We start from the raw sequence: 17,917 nt of genomic DNA, 5'->3' as shown, positions 1-17,917 counted from the left end.
ATCCTGTCCAGTTGTTCTTGCCATCATCTATCACCTTTATGCTCACAACCAATGTTAGAACGAACATAAAATATATTATTTGCAGAGGACTGGTTAGAGTTGTGTAACTTCACACACTTCTTGTTCTAACAAGCCGAGCAACAGTTAACTCACCCAATAGGCCTCCAGTCCTTTTTTTCCTCCTGCTATCATGACGGTCCATAAAGCACATATCTTCCTCATCTTTTATGCTGAATGAAACAATCTCATATCCTGTGCTTACTATAATAACAAAACATATGACACAAAATGTGCAACCAGATATTATTCAACAAAGAATACAAAGAATAGTTTTGGTGAAAAACATTGTGACGATAAAGACAATTGGCAATGAGAACTATAAGAAAGGGCCATTCAAAGCACTAGCATGAGCAAAGGGGAGGGCTAGCTAATTCCTGTTTATAAGTCAGCCAAGTCATGTAATACAGGTGAGTGAGGAAAAAAGGAACATTCATACAATGTAGAATATTACACACGGGTCAGAATCCATTTTCTTTGTCAATAGGAAGTGAGGAATGTGATTTCCCTGCCTTGTATATTAAAGGGCATCTGTTAAACTAGTGAGTAAGATATTCGTTAGTAGTAACTCAGGGTTGCGAATTTTAGTTTCAAAGTTAAATTTGGGTTATACGACTGCAGTGACCACGTCTCCTTCACGTTTTGACACCTTAAGATAAGGAATCTGACTTGCAACTTAATTTTGTTCTGTTACGCAGACAAGCTCATGGATTTTTGCTCCAAGTCCTAGTATTATTTTGTTGTTTCTTAGCCTTGAAAAAGGCCCAGGCCTGCGCTCCATAGAGGTGAGATGCATGTTGGCTGATCCTAATCTATGTCACTAGGTCAACTATGATGGAAGTGCATTACAAAGAAATAAAAAACACAAATTATTCCCAATCCCATGTTACTTGTCAATGTTAATGTTACTCAGACTTCTAAAGCGCTCTGTTACCCTGATGTGTACTGGCGCTGAGCACTGCCTACCTGTAAGAAAACTATAAAAAAAACTGTTCATATGAAGAGCCGTTAAAGAAACATAATATCGAATCAAAAATATAAAATAAACATAATATCGAAGTCAAAATATAGAATGGCCGAAATATCGAATGGACAGAATATAGTGGTGAAAAATATCGAATTGAAGGTAAGTAATGTAATATCGATTTTTAAAATATAGAAAGTCAAAATAACGAAGTATATAATATAGGTTTTAAAATATATCGAATTTTTCAACGTTTTTTTTGTTATTTAATTTTTGCATAGTTTAATTCTGTAGCGGGTTGTGGGTTTACAGGGGAATAGGGTGGGAAGTAATTTAATTGTAATTAATTAAATATGTTAATTTATTTATTGGTATTTATTTTGAATTAAAGGTAAATTATTTGTATTTTGTAATTAATTAATTTTTAATTGGTAATTATTTTTTAATTGGTAATAAATTTTTATTAATTGATTAATTGATAATTATGTTAATCTTATTAATTTATTTTCCGTAGCGGGTTGTGGGTTTATATGGGAATAGGGTGGGAAGTAATTTAATTGTAATTAATTAAATATGTTAATTAATTTATTAGTATTCATTTTGAATTAATTGTTAATTAATTATTGTTGGACTTGGCCCTTCTGGCAGGTTCACCCCTAAACTTTTTGCTTGTAATGGTGACCTGGTGATGGTGATTTTTGGGTTCTGCGCACTTTCACTATGTCCCAGTGGAAAGTGTGTGCGCACTTTGAGTGCATGTGGTGAGATAGGCCTGCCCTCCCATAGGAATGCATGGGGAATGTATGTGTCCCTGGTAGTTCCTGATGCGTGGGGTGTACAGGCTCGAGTCTGGTATGTGTGGACTCGTGTGATTGAATGCTGCAAAATGATGTATGCGGCATGAATGTGTCTAGTGGGGAAGTGCCACTTTTAGACATGGCTATGTGTGTGCTGTGAAGGTGCTGGCGTGTGATTGGCTGGAGCTGGCTGGGGTGCCAGGCTCCAGGATGTCTGGATGGGTCTGCCCAGTGGTGAGTGCTGAGATCAGCATGCTGATGTGAGGGGAGGGCTGCACCTGGTTCCTGATGGGGCTGGGTTTTCCCCACACAATGCTGGCTCCGCCCCCCTGTAGTGCGTCTAATGACCCTAGCCCTGCCAGTGAATAGAGTGAGGGGATGGGCCATCAAGGGTGCTCCAAGACCAGCTGCGACTGGTCTCCCCCCACTCCTGCACCTACAGAGAAAGGACTGTGATGTATAAAAATGGGGCTGTGTCCCCACAGAAGTTGTTCTCTTCCAGGATCCTGCCTGAGGGGGCTGCTGCTGTTGCTGGGCCAGAGGACCGCCACTTGGACTGCCTCCCTGCCTGGAGGCCCAGTGAGCTGGCTCTGGGCCCAGCCTTGCCCCCCTGCCTACCCAAGGACTTTGCTGGAACTCTGCCCTGCTGAGGGCACCTGGGAGCGCTGTGCTTGTGCTCCCAGCGCCTGGGAGCGCTTTGGGCTTTCACTGGAGCGCCTGGAAGCGCTTTATTTGCCTTTGGCGCTTGAGAGCGCTTTATTTGTGGTCCTAGCGCTGGGGAGCACTTGTGTGCACAGCCGGTGCCCACCCGGCATTTGCCCGCTTTAATTGCCGATTTTGAAGCCCCTGGCGAGTGCCCACCTCGCCAGGGACCTTGCCGCTATTTTTTTGGTGGCCCCCATAGCGAGAGCCCACCTCGCTTAATAGTTAAAATTACCCCCGGATTGCCACTACAAAAAGAGCTTCCCTCGGGCCGCCGCTCTGCCCACGGCGACCCGGAAGCACCTCGCTGGCCGGCCAATCGCAGCGCGGCCCCGGGAAGAAGGAGCGGAAGTCCCGCCCCTGCAGCCAGAAACAGGACGCGGCCGTCTCCTCCGGGGCTCCTGAGGGAGAGAGAGAGCCCCGGTGTGTCCCGCCGAGGTGCCAGCCAAGGAGACTGGACGTGCGCCCCGGGCGGAGCACGAAAGAGAGGAGCCCCGCCACAGACCCGGTGACTGGAGGGCCCCGTGCTACACTGGGAAGAGGGGGAGGCGTCGGGGCACATTGCCGGTGCCCCCCCCCCCCCTTGGTGCAGTGCTGTGATTTAGAGCCCCGAGGCTCGTGGGGCAATTTCGAGTTGAGCCCACCAGAGGGAGGGGCCCCACCCCCGCCGCATTTCTGCCAGAGCCTGTCAAGGCTCCACGATCCAAGGCGGCATTTGTTTGTTGGAGACACGAGGCTCCGGGTGCAGTTTCCTTTCCCTGTTGAGCGGCCCCAGAGGGCCGCTCCAGCATCTCCGGGGTCAGTTGTTTCTCTTGAGTCCCCAGAGGGGGGACTCCACAGAAGGCTCCAGGCGCTATTTGTTTCACGAGCTCAGAGAGGCTCAAAAGCGCCACAGTTGTTCAGGAGCCCAGAGAGGCTCAAGGGGCATTTATTAGTCCACGAGTTCCCCGAGAGGGACTCCACCGCCCCCCCCCCTGTTTACTCAGAGTCCGGAGGGGACTCCAACACTACAGTTGTTTGTAGGGCCCAGAGGGGCTCAGGGGGCATTATGTATTTAGCGCCCTGAGAGAGGCTCGAGGTGCCAGATTTGTTTTAGAGTCCAGAAAGGCTCTTGGGTGACATGACGTTTGTTTAGGGCCACGAGGCCCCCAGCCCACATTTCGCCAGAGCCTGAGAGGCTCCAACGTTGTCCCCACCATTGTTTCACAGCTGCCCAGCACTTCGAGGGCAGCTGCCACGTTTAGGCCCCCTGACTGTGGACACAGGGCATCCTAGCCCTGGAGAGGCCAGTTGGCCTAGGGACAGTCACAGGTGGTGACTTATGTGAGTTTGGCGCAATTGTTCTTTTGCTGCACCTCTGAATGTGTTTTTATGCGTCATGTGCCTTGTTCTTACACCTCTGAATGTATTGTTGATGCATCATGTGTTTTTCCTTCCTTACACCGCTGAATGTATGTTTATGCATCATGTGTTATGTGCTTACACCCCTACAGGTATTGTGATACTTAGGTGGTTGTTTTTCTCCTAGTGCAGGTGGTGCTAGTGAGGTCCTGGTTACCAGTGATTACTGGTTGTGTGCTATTTTGTGCGACAGTGATTTTACGTTCTATGTTCTAAGTGCTATTTCTAAAAGTGTTACTTCTAAAAGTGCTGATTCCTGACAGTGGTCCAGGTGGCCCTGTCTTGTACATATCCCCTGTAAATTCTGCCCGTGCCTGTTGGTACATTTTAAAGTGTGTGTTTTTATCTAATGTGTTTTGGTGTAATACAAAGGCTATTTTTATATAACCTTGTGTGGAGTTTCCTTTGTGGTGGGCCTTGGGGGTTGTTGCTGGGGTGCGTGCGCAAATACTTAACTCACATCGCCTCCGAGTTTAGCCTTGCTGCTCGCGCCACGTTACCTAGAGGGTGAGCAGGGGTTATCTTGGCGTGTAACTCCCTTGCCCTGACTTAGGAGTGGTGGTCTCTGACTGACTTTGGCGAAAGCCCTGGCCAGCCAGGGATCCCATTTCTAACAATTGTTAATTGGTAATTGATTAATTTTTAATTGGTAATTCATTTGTATTAATAAGTAATTAACTTTAACAACTAATATTTATTTGTATTTTTAATTGATTCATTTTTACATAATATTAAATTGGTAATTTATTTTAATTAATTTTTTATTGGTATTAATATTTAATTAATTTTTATTAATATATTGAATCTTTCCTTTCCCTACTGTTGCACTCTCTGGAGTGGGAATAGTAATTTTTACCCCTATGCTATCCAACGCTTTCCCTACTGTTGCACTCTCTGGAGTGGATACAGTAATTTTTACCCCTATGCTATCCAATGCTTTCCCTACTGTTGCACTCTCTCGAGTGGGAATAGTAATTTTTACCCCTACGCTATCCAACGCTTTCCCTACTGATGCACTCTCTGGAGTGGGAATATTAATTTTTACCCCTACGCTATCCAACGCTTTTCCTACTGTTGCACTCTCTGGAGTGGGAATAGTAATTTTTACCCCTACGCTATCCAACGCTTTCCCTACTGTTGCACTCTCTGGAGTGGGAATAGTAATTTTTACCCTCCCACAATCCAACGCATTCCCTACTGTTGCACTCACTGGAGTGGGAATAGAAATTTTTACCCCTACGCCATCCATTGCGATCCCTACTGTTGCACTCTCTGGAGTGGGAATAGTAATTTTGACCCTCCCGTTATCCAACGCTTTCCCTACTGTTGCACTCACAAGAGTGGTAATAGTAATTTTTACACTCCCTCTATCCAATGCTTTCCCTACTGTTGCACTCACTGGAGTGGTAATAGTAATTTTTACCCCTACGCTATCCAACGCTTTCCCTACTGTTGCACTCTCTGTCGTGGGAATAGTAATTTTTACCCTCCCCCTATCCAACGCATTCCCTACTGTTGCACTCACTGGAGTGGGAATAGTAATTTTTACCCCTACGCCATCCATTGCGTTCCCTACTGTTGCACTCTCTGGAGTGGGAATAGTAATTTTGACCCTCCCGCTATCCAACGCTTTCTCTACTGTTGCACTCACTGGAGTGGGAATAGTAATTTTGACCCCCTCGCTATCCAATGCTTTCCCTACTGTTGCACTCACAGGAGTGGTAATAGTAATTTTGACCCTCCCGCTATCCAACGCTTTCCCTACTGTTGCACTCACTGGAGTGGTAATAGTAATTTTTACCCCTACGCTATCCAACGCTTTCCCTACTGTTGCACTCACTGGATTGGGAATAGTAATTTTTACCCCTACGCTATCCAACGTTTACCCTACTGTTGCACTCACTGGAGTGGTAATAGTACATTTTACCCTCCCGCTATCCTACTGTAAAAATAGTGTATATTTTTTATTAATAGTATGTTAACATATATAAATGTGTTAAAAAATAAAACTGTATGTTTTTTTTTACTTACATTAATTATTTAATAATTTTAAGGTTATTTAACCCCTTCAGCGCTGCGCGAATTCCGCTGCGGTGCTGAAGGTTCTAAAGAACCTATGGACTCATGACGGAACGGTTCCGTCATGAGCACAGGCCAACCGACGCTCATAACGGAACCGTTCCGTCATGAGCATGGAAGGGGTTAAGTATTTTTAAGTATGTTTTAGTTAATTATATTTATTATTTTATTAATTTTAAATTACTTTTAAGACATTTTTAAAAAATCGATATTTTGACTAACTATATTTTTGATTCAATATTTATGTACTTACCTGTTTGTAGATAGGACTTCGATATTTTTGCATACGATATTTTGTCATCGATATTTTAGGTATTCTATATTTTTGAATTCAATATTTTGTCAGTGATCCAAAGAGCCATGTTTTCAATTCCTTACTGAAAGGAAGGAGCTCTTTTGAATTTCTAAGATGGAAAGGCAAGTTTTTCCAAGCCTTTGTAGCACAGTAATGAAAGCTACTGCCACCCAAGTTAGCCTTTTTAAAGCGAGGAATAGTCACTTGTTTAGCTGGCGAGGGATGCAAAGTTCTTCCAGGAACAAACCATTGTATCCTGTTTTTAAGAAAGTCGGTCCAACACCCCTAAGGGCTTTAAAAACTGTATACAGAGCCTTGAATTGTGCCAGTTGTTCGACCGGAAGCCAGTGCAGATTTCTAAGTTCCAGCCTCACAGATACATTCCTGGGTGTACCTGTTAGCAGCCTAGCTGCCGCATTCTGTACGATCTGGAATCTACTCAGATGTTTTTTGGGGATGTTCATGTAGAGACTATTGCAGTAATCCAGACGTGAGAGGACAAGCGCTGTGAGTGCTATCTTCAGGCTGTCTGCTGGAAGGAGGAATTTGATTTTCCTCAGTATTCGAATGATGTGGAAACTTGATGAGACAACCTTGCTAATTTGGTCACCAAAGGAGAGTTTCGAATCCAGGATCACCCCCAAATTCTTAGCCTTCTCCACAGGGACTGGGAGCGCGCCCATTGTAGTTGGCCACCAGTCTGGTGTCCAGAGGTTAGAGGTGTTCCCAAATATAACCACCTCTGTTTTACCTGCATTGAGTTTCAGGCAGTTTAAAGCCATCCACTCCGCAATCGTCTGCATGCAGTCATGGCATTTTGATCCAGTCGCTACCGCTGTACCATTCTGAAGGGACAACACAATATGCGTGTCGTCCTCATATGTATTCAACTAGAACCCAAAGGATCTGATCAAGGCTGCCAGAGGTGACACACACACATTGAATAATGTGGGGCTAAGAGATGACCCCTGCGGCACTCCACAGGGGAGAGAGAAGGGCCTAGATCTGTACCCACTTAGGTCTACAGTTTGTGTCCTACCGGTAAGAAAGGATCTTAAAAGATGCCAGACCTTGCCTTGGACCCCAACTTCGGATAGACGGTCCATCAGAACTTCATGATGGACCATATCGAAGGCGGCTGAGAGGTCCAGCATGATGAGTTTAGCGGTACCTCCCTGGTCCAAGGCCTCTCTAATCTCCTCCATGGATTTAATCAGTGCCAGCTCTGTGCTGTTTTCCGCTCGAAAGCCAAACTGTGTAGAGTCCAGCAGAGAGTTGGTTTGAAGAAACCTACTGAGTTGGCCATTCATGGCCTTCTCAATCATTTTGGGAGACGTGAGATGGGTCTATAGTTGTTACAGTCTTTTGGATCCAAATTAGATTTTTTTAATGAAGGAAGGATCGATGCTGCTTTCCATGGTCCAGGAAAAGGCCCTGAGTTAAAAATGGAACTGAACAAAGGGGTGAGAGTATCTCCAATGATTTCTGGGACCTGTTTAAGTACAAAGGCTGGACAAGGGTCTAGAGGGGAACCTGATCGAATTTTTAACAGTAATTTGGTAACCCCTTGTGAATCCAGCGATGTAAAATGGTCTAGTGAGGGGATGGGCTGGTTATCCTTGAGCAACCCTGTCGCTAAGGTCTTATTGGCGACAGTAGGCTGAGGAGTAAAGGAGGAAAAGATGATTTCCAGCTTTTGCAGAAAAAAGGCGGCCAAAGTCTCACATTATTCAGGACTACTATCTGTCTTGGGGCTAGAGGAAGTCGTGAGTGTGGAGATAGTTTTAATCAGATCTTTGGATAAGGATCTGACTTTCCCAATCTATTCCCCAAAGTATGTATTTTTGGTTTCAATGAGCGGTTTTTTGTAGTTTGTAAGACTTACTTTATAGGCCTCTTTATCAATGTTATTGTACCCTCTTCTCCAGGCTCGCTCTAGCTGCTTACAGTCAAGTTTTTGTGCTTTTACGTTTTCTGAATACCAAGGGGCAGATGGCGATGGCCGCTTGGGAATGTAACATTTGCACGGCACTAATTTCCTGCAAGCGGAATCAACCCATTCTGTGTAGGGACCTTAGCTTCCTCCACATTAGAAGGTGGTGGATATGCTGAAGCCTTCAGAAGACTTCCTAGTTCTAGGCTATTAATGTTTTTCCGTCCCTTGTGGTTGTTACGGCCTTAGGGAAAGACTTGTATTGAAGACGCTTAGCCTGTTTAAATTCATATAGGATCGCCGCATGGTCAGTCCAGGTGAGTGGTAGTGCTTCCAAATATACAAGATTAGGGTTATTAGAGAAAATTCCATCCAATGTATGCCCAGCGGAATGAGTGGGGTCTACCACAAGCTGTTTGTGGTCCCCCCATTGAATATTTGATGCAGTCTTATATTATCGGGGTCGGTGAAGTCCTCAAGATGAAAATTGAAGTCTCCTATGACCATGAAGAACTTAACGCCCAACCCTTCCTCTAGTCCTATTGTGTCCAATGAGCTTTTAGGGTTAGTTCAAAAGTAGGGTAAGATGTCAACATAAGCCATGTCTAGTTGATATAGACCCCTCAGACCAATACGCCTTAGCAGAATTCCTTTGATAAGCTAGTTCCGTTGGAGACCAAATTATATCACAGGATATTGGTATGTTAAATATATGTGTAAATCTGTTGGAATTTAAAGAAAATATAAATTAAAGTAGCACACTTTGAAACTGGGAACATTGGCTACATAGCAGTGGCTACATAGCACAATGTTACATAAGGGTAAGTATATTTTAAGTAGTAGTGAAAAGGAATTGTTTTTCACTAAGCAAGTAAATGGAAAACATAATATAGCAAAGAGTTTGTCAAGTGCTTTTGTTAGTGTTCCGTTAATTTGCCAAATGATACATTGGTATGGCCTGGGCATGCTTAATGAAGCAGCAAATCAGGAAAATGGCCCTTGCCTGTCAAATGCAAATAATCTGGAAACCCAAGACTCATCTATACCAAATCTGACAAGCGAAGCTATCATTTTCTGTGCACAACCATGAAACTAAACATTCCTGATTCACGTGGGATCACTCACTGGAAAATTGAAGCATGCTAAGTTATTCTGATGTGTGAACGACATACCCATGGTAGGATCATTGCTGCAGTCTTCCATTTCAGTGCCATGTTGATCAAAAGAATCAAAAACTGGTTGTTCTTTCCTTATACAGTCAGTGTTGCGAAATGTAAATCCTGTGGAGTAAGTCAAGAGAAAATGAGTTTAAATAAAACAAACCATTACAGCTTCAAAACAATACAAAATATACAAAAGTAAGTAAAAATGTTCAGCAATGAGTTGACTTCCATAGGTACACTGTGAACTGAATTGTGTGAAGGTGAATGCTCTATGATCACAGATTAGAATGTATCCGTACACATGTACTCACTTCTACAGTGGCAAATCTTTGTATAGCTTACAGGTGTTAGTTTCGTCACTAGAAGAGTGGAACTTTGCAAGGAAAGCTGGGTCCTATGGAATACAAAGTTTTGACTGTCTCTCATGCAGTACACACAAAGCGCAATGACAAAACAAGTCAACATAAGTCCTCAGCTAAATGTTCTTACTGGGTCTTTGGTTATTTCGGATCATTGACATAATATCGGAGCCAACAATATACTTTAACATGAAATTTGTGTCAAAAATATTGTTTCCCTATCCATATAATGATAAGTACAAAAATATTTTCAAAAGATATCGTTGTACACTAATATTGTTAAAATACACACAAAAAGATTGTTTCCTAATATATATATATATTCACTGAAAAAACCATAGGTTATAGACCATATATAGTTAGGAATTAGCATTTAGAAAACCTTATTTTACTCACACAAAACCATTGAAATTCCATATATAGTTAGTTGCACTAACTATATATCGCGCACCCGCAATCCACTGCTGATGATGTCACATATTACATCATTCATGACATGGTCAGTGACATCACTGATGACATCACTGATGACATCTCAAATGACATCACTGATGACATCACTGATGACATCTCATTTGACATCATTCTTGTGCTAATACGATAAACCTCTTCAGACTCTAATATAACCTTAGATACACTCAGTGTATACAGACACTCACACACTGTCACTCATCCATGGAGTTACTCACACACCTAGTCAGTCATGCAAAGAAACAATCTCACCTCCATTTCCTCAACTATACAGTTATACACACCTTACTTATTCAAACATATACTAACACATATTTACTCTCTTATACAATCCCTGATACAAGTTCACAATGATCCATACAGCCACTCACACATTCAGTGGCTCTCATGCACAGTTATTTATATATGCCAACTCTCACATGTACTGTGTTTTACATATGTACTTACTATGACATGTAGCATTGAGATATCCATTCACTCATCAATACACTCATGCACACAGTCAACCGCCCATGTAGCTTTTTCCACATGCACTCTTGAACTCATACACCTAGTGAATCAACTGCTCACACATCTATGCACAGAGTCACACACCTCCCAGCCACCCCCACACAAACTCAATCTCCCATAGAAATACTTGGGCAACCAATTAATAAAACATATAGCCTCTCGTATAGCTAATGATCAACACATGCAGCAGTTTACATCACAACAGACATAATGATGCACAAATTAAGACAGTTTAGTCACTAACCCATGCATTCAGTGAGACACATTTAATCACTCACTCATACAGTCAGTCACGCACCTACTAAATCCTTCATCCAGACACTTATACATCCACTCATTCTTCAATATCTAAGACATATTTTAACTTTACAGAAACATACAGTCACTGGATGTTGTCATCAGTGATGTCATTTGAGATGTCATCAGTGATGTCATCAGTGATGTCACTGACCATGTCATGAATGATGTAATATGTGACATCATCAGCAGTGGATTGCGGGTGCGCGATATATAGTTAGTGCAACTAACTATATATGGAATTTCAATGGTTTTGTGTGAGTAAAATAAGGTTTTCTAAATGCTAATTCCTAACTATATATGGTCTATAACCTATGGTTTTTTCAGTGAATTTTCAAGGTTTTGTAAATGCTAATTCCTAACTATATATGGTCTATAACCTATGTTTTTTTCTGTGAATTTCATTGGTTTTTTAACAGCTAATATCTGTAGCTGTAAAATGTATTCTTCTTTAAATCCAAAAATATATTTTATATGTTTATGAATAATTTTTTTTTTAAATATTTTTTTTTCTTCGTTCCCGCTTCGCGAATCGGGAAGCTTCCCGTTAGCTGACCTTGATGCCGCGAAATAGACCGCGAGCCGGTAAACGTTTCTTTACCGCAAGTGCCGCGTTAGAAAACAACATCGTGACGCCTCCCGTCCGCATGACGTTTCACGTTGTCGCGTGATACGTCATATGACGTGCTACGTTAGCGAACTGGTACGCGAAGCGAGTCGCAAAGCGCAGGTTTCTGGAAGCAAACCGGGAGGCCCTGCAAAGCGCTTAACGTAAACACAGCAAGTCATGTGACTTGGTAATAACACTTTTCATTGGTTCATTTCACTTTTGGTTTCCTAATGATGTAAGACTAGGTCATATAATCTAAAATGAACACTTTTGATTGGTTGAGAACTCTTGTTTTTCCCAAATGATGAAAATCCCTCCTTCTTTCCTCACTCTGACTTTCATCATTGTGAGAGAAAGACCCTTTGTGATCACTGAGCAATGGCTTCTTTAGTAGCTTCAGCTGGTGCTTCCCCACCACCTCCACCACATCCAAGGAAGAGTGGACCACCTGCTCAAGTTGTAATTCAACAAGAAGAAGAAGAAGAGGAACAGGAGGACGAGCACGAAGAGAGGCAGTTTTTGCCTGAGCAGCCCAGGACGTCTCACCGGAAAGAAAACTTCATTTGGCAATTTTTTAAAATTCCCAAAGGTCAGAAAAAAGTAAATGCAAGATACGTAACTTGCCTTATATGTCAAGATAGACTGTCCAGAGGGACCGACAAAAAATACAGTTTCGGAAACTACACAATGCATCGCCATATGACTAGGTGGCATCCTAACAACTACAGTGCTGCACAGTTTCGGAACGACCTAGATAATCTCCCTATTATGGCCAGAAGATCTGTTGTACCGGAAGTAACGGGACCAGAGGGCAGGGAGATGGTGCCAAATATACAAATGAGATTTGGTGATGTAAAACACATCTGCGCATTTTGCGATGGATTCATTTCCTACGGAGAAAAAAGCATCACTCTGATCAACAGAGCTATTGACTATCATATGCAAGTTTGTCCGAAACGCCCAAAATAATAAATACTTCTTTTTTTTGTTTTGTTGCTCCTGTTGAGCCCTTTACAATGAATCGTTTTCATTGCCCCTTCCAAGAAAAACCCCAAAAAATATAAAACTGTTCCGAAAAATTCAAAAACAGTAAAAAAATGTTCAGAAAAAAAAAAAAAAAAGTTCTTTTCAGAACTACCTCCCCGTTATTAAAAAATTGGTACAATATTTGGAACTGTGCCAACCTCTATTTTTCTTAGTTCGCTTCCCAGTTCGCTCGCGGGTACGCGAACCGGAAGCGACCCAAAAACAGTAAGTATAAGGGAAGGAAACAGACACTTATGTTAAAAGAAAGACAGCTATAAGGGAGTAAACTAGAGATACCATTACCCGTAATCCACTGCTGATGATGTCACATATTACATCATTCATGACATGCTCAGTGACATCATCAGCAGAGGATTGCGGGTTTTTTGGCAACATGCCTTATCCACGGTTTAATAACGCTGCCTTTTGCTTTATATAAGTTTTCAAATTGTATGAAATATATACCAATAGGTCGTTATGAACCTTTAGGTAGTGCTTTTCTTCATGAGGTCTGGTCGCTTCCATACACATACAGATGTTTCAAAGATGATCAAGAAGTTTATCTGAATGGAGAGGAATGCACTGAGACGCCAGATCATTCACTAATGTGTAGGCACATACATTTACACGGTTCATGCAACAAACACCGACCAAATATGGCTTGCGTGTTGCAAGGCACGCCAGTTCCTGCTATCATCCCCACGTTCAAGTTGTTGGAAAATGGTAGTTATTTGATGCTCAATAATGAAGATTGTTCTGAGTTAATTAAAAGTATTCCTTTTATCGTAACAGTAAGTGAACGGGTTATTTGCTGCAGAAATGTTCTATTTCCTCCCACACATTAACATAGGGAGTTTTCAATCTGGCCACAAATACCAACCTTGAGACACGTTTCAACGGCATGGCAAGAATAAGAGCTCTTTTGTCTCAGAGAGAGGTGGCCTTGAGTTCGGCCCGTGAAACTTTCGTACTTCACATAGCGAACACCCATACAGAGGTGCAAAACCTTTTTCAATTAACATTTGCCTTTCAATTTCAGCAACATGTTTCCGACTATCTGTAACGCATCCTCCACAAAGTCCCTGGTGCACTTTTTTAAAGTTGTTACCAGTGGTCTCGTGACTTCATTTGAGAAAATCTTTGGAGTCATCCCTGCTTCCTTTCATTGTATTTTCTGCACTCTGGTTCGTGGATTGGCATTTTTACTTGCATTACCAGCGGACGCTCTTGTGCTTTTTTACATTTTTAAATATGGATGTCCCTCCTATGCAACCTCCGACCCTGCAGCTGCTGACACTGTTCCGCAATCGCATGCTAGAATATTATGGCACAATGCCGTTGGCGATATTAAGCACGGCATATGGATTATCTTTTCGGTTCTCCTACTTCACCTGTGTCCAGCCTGTATTTCACTGCCTACAAAGTTCATAGGTCGCACGCTACTCCACCATTACAGCGTGTGTACCCCAGGAGCATCATGGTAGATGTTGTTTTATCAAAGCGGGTGCGCTTAACAAAGTTCCGAAGTGTGATGCATGGTTGCAGGCCAACTCTGGACACCGGTGTTTCTGGATTTTTGTCCTTCATCAGCAGAGTGTAGGATGAGTGTCAGGGGTTGCTGTGCAGGCTGCCAAAGTGTTATCAGGTATGGTACCTCTCCAGGCGCGTAGGGCGTTAACCTGAGCTCGTCAGCTCGAAGGCTCAAGGGAGCCGTAGTTACGTACAAAGTTCATAGGTCGCACGCTACTCCACCATTACAGCGTGTGTACCCCAGGAGCATCATGGTAGATGTTGTTTTATCAAAGCGGGTGCGCTTAACAAAGTTCCGAAGTGTGATGCATGGTTGCAGGCCAACTCTGGACACCGGTGTTTCTGGATTTTTGTCCTTCATCAGCAGAGTGTAGGATGAGTGTCAGGGGTTGCTGTGCAGGCTGCCAAAGTGTTATCAGGTATGGTATCTCTCCAGGCGCGTAGGGCGTTAACCTGAGCTCGTCAGCTCGAAGGCTCAAGGGAGCCGTAGTTACGTACAAAGTTCATAGGTCGCACGCTACTCCACCATTACAGCGTGTGTACCCCAGGAGCATCATGGTAGATGTTGTTTTATCAAAGCGGGTGCGCTTAACAAAGTTCCGAAGTGTGATGCATGGTTGCAGGCCAACTCTGGACACCGGTGTTTCTGGATTTTTGTCCTTCATCAGCAGAGTGTAGGATGAGTGTCAGGGGTTGCTGTGCAGGCTGCCAAAGTGTTATCAGGTATGGTACCTCTCCAGGCGCGTAGGGCGTTAACCTGAGCTCGTCAGCTCGAAGGCTCAAGGGAGCCGTAGTTACGTACAAAGTTCATAGGTCGCACGCTACTCCACCATTACAGCGTGTGTACCCCAGGAGCATCATGGTAGATGTTGTTTTATCAAAGCGGGTGCGCTTAACAAAGTTCCGAAGTGTGATGCATGGTTGCAGGCCAACTCTGGACACCGGTGTTTCTGGATTTTTGTCCTTCATCAGCAGAGTGTAGGATGAGTGTCAGGGGTTGCTGTGCAGGCTGCCAAAGTGTTATCAGGTATGGTACCTCTCCAGGCGCGTAGGGCGTTAACCTGAGCTCGTCAGCTCGAAGGCTCAAGGGAGCCGTAGTTACGTACAAAGTTCATAGGTCGCACGCTACTCCACCATTACAGCGTGTGTACCCCAGGAGCATCATGGTAGATGTTGTTTTATCAAAGCGGGTGCGCTTAACAAAGTTCCGAAGTGTGATGCATGGTTGCAGGCCAACTCTGGACACCGGTGTTTCTGGATTTTTGTCCTTCATCAGCAGAGTGTAGGATGAGTGTCAGGGGTTGCTGTGCAGGCTGCCAAAGTGTTATCAGGTATGGTACCTCTCCAGGCGCGTAGGGCGTTAACCTGAGCTCGTCAGCTCGAAGGCTCAAGGGAGCCGTAGTTACGTACAAAGTTCATAGGTCGCACGCTACTCCACCATTACAGCGTGTGTACCCCAGGAGCATCATGGTAGATGTTGTTTTATCAAAGCGGGTGCGCTTAACAAAGTTCCGAAGTGTGATGCATGGTTGCAGGCCAACTCTGGACACCGGTGTTTCTGGATTTTTGTCCTTCATCAGCAGAGTGTAGGATGAGTGTCAGGGGTTGCTGTGCAGGCTGCCAAAGTGTTATCAGGTATGGTACCTCTCCAGGCGCGTAGGGCGTTAACCTGAGCTCGTCAGCTCGAAGGCTCAAGGGAGCCGTAGTTACGTACAAAGTTCATAGGTCGCACGCTACTCCACCATTACAGCGTGTGTACCCCAGGAGCATCATGGTAGATGTTGTTTTATCAAAGCGGGTGCGCTTAACAAAGTTCCGAAGTGTGATGCATGGTTGCAGGCCAACTCTGGACACCGGTGTTTCTGGATTTTTGTCCTTCATCAGCAGAGTGTAGGATGAGTGTCAGGGGTTGCTGTGCAGGCTGCCAAAGTGTTATCAGGTATGGTACCTCTCCAGGCGCGTAGGGCGTTAACCTGAGCTCGTCAGCTCGAAGGCTCAAGGGAGCCGTAGTTACGTACAAAGTTCATAGGTCGCACGCTACTCCACCATTACAGCGTGTGTACCCCAGGAGCATCATGGTAGATGTTGTTTTATCAAAGCGGGTGCGCTTAACAAAGTTCCGAAGTGTGATGCATGGTTGCAGGCCAACTCTGGACACCGGTGTTTCTGGATTTTTGTCCTTCATCAGCAGAGTGTAGGATGAGTGTCAGGGGTTGCTGTGCAGGCTGCCAAAGTGTTATCAGGTATGGTACCTCTCCAGGCGCGTAGGGCGTTAACCTGAGCTCGTCAGCTCGAAGGCTCAAGGGAGCCGTAGTTACGTACAAAGTTCATAGGTCGCACGCTACTCCACCATTACAGCGTGTGTACCCCAGGAGCATCATGGTAGATGTTGTTTTATCAAAGCGGGTGCGCTTAACAAAGTTCCGAAGTGTGATGCATGGTTGCAGGCCAACTCTGGACACCGGTGTTTCTGGATTTTTGTCCTTCATCAGCAGAGTGTAGGATGAGTGTCAGGGGTTGCTGTGCAGGCTGCCAAAGTGTTATCAGGTATGGTACCTCTCCAGGCGCGTAGGGTGTTAACCTGAGCTCGTCAGCTCGAAGGCTCAAGGGAGCCGTAGTTACGTACAAAGTTCATAGGTCGCACGCTACTCCACCATTACAGCGTGTGTACCCCAGGAGCATCATGGTAGATGTTGTTTTATCAAAGCGGGTGCGCTTAACAAAGTTCCGAAGTGTGATGCATGGTTGCAGGCCAACTCTGGACACCGGTGTTTCTGGATTTTTGTCCTTCATCAGCAGAGTGTAGGATGAGTGTCAGGGGTTGCTGTGCAGGCTGCCAAAGTGTTATCAGGTATGGTACCTCTCCAGGCGCGTAGGGCGTTAACCTGAGCTCGTCAGCTCGAAGGCTCAAGGGAGCCGTAGTTACGTACAAAGTTCATAGGTCGCACGCTACTCCACCATTACAGCGTGTGTACCCCAGGAGCATCATGGTAGATGTTGTTTTATCAAAGCGGGTGCGCTTAACAAAGTTCCGAAGTGTGATGCATGGTTGCAGGCCAACTCTGGACACCGGTGTTTCTGGATTTTTGTCCTTCATCAGCAGAGTGTAGGATGAGTGTCAGGGGTTGCTGTGCAGGCTGCCAAAGTGTTATCAGGTATGGTACCTCTCCAGGCGCGTAGGGCGTTAACCTGAGCTCGTCAGCTCGAAGGCTCAAGGGAGCCGTAGTTACGTACAAAGTTCATAGGTCGCACGCTACTCCACCATTACAGCGTGTGTACCCCAGGAGCATCATGGTAGATGTTGTTTTATCAAAGCGGGTGCGCTTAACAAAGTTCCGAAGTGTGATGCATGGTTGCAGGCCAACTCTGGACACCGGTGTTTCTGGATTTTTGTCCTTCATCAGCAGAGTGTAGGATGAGTGTCAGGGGTTGCTGTGCAGGCTGCCAAAGTGTTATCAGGTATGGTACCTCTCCAGGCGCGTAGGGCGTTAACCTGAGCTCGTCAGCTCGAAGGCTCAAGGGAGCCGTAGTTACGTACAAAGTTCATAGGTCGCACGCTACTCCACCATTACAGCGTGTGTACCCCAGGAGCATCATGGTAGATGTTGTTTTATCAAAGCGGGTGCGCTTAACAAAGTTCCGAAGTGTGATGCATGGTTGCAGGCCAACTCTGGACACCGGTGTTTCTGGATTTTTGTCCTTCATCAGCAGAGTGTAGGATGA

General features: G+C 44.4%; 1 protein-coding gene across 3 annotated transcripts in view; it reads right to left on the bottom strand.

The window, feature by feature from the left end:
• Positions 1-17,917, bottom strand: part of LOC144755273 (uncharacterized) — a 168,766-nt gene that overhangs the window by 30,324 nt on the left and 120,525 nt on the right. For 2 of the 3 annotated variants that reach the window (XM_078644041.1, XM_078644043.1), the window contains 2 exons: positions 9,401-9,508; positions 154-261 (listed from right to left, as the gene is read on the bottom strand). In XM_078644041.1, coding sequence (XP_078500167.1) covers positions 154-261; positions 9,401-9,508 — 216 coding nt within the window. The remainder of the gene's footprint in view (positions 1-153; positions 262-9,400; positions 9,509-17,917) is intronic. The other variant, XM_078644042.1, reaches the window with a different exon arrangement.

This window comes from Lissotriton helveticus, chromosome 5_1 (genome assembly GCF_964261635.1).
Source record: "Lissotriton helveticus chromosome 5_1, aLisHel1.1, whole genome shotgun sequence".
Lineage (NCBI taxonomy): Eukaryota > Metazoa > Chordata > Amphibia > Caudata > Salamandridae > Lissotriton > Lissotriton helveticus.
Note: the sequence above shows the minus strand (reverse complement) of the source record. Positions and strands in the feature narration are given on the sequence as shown.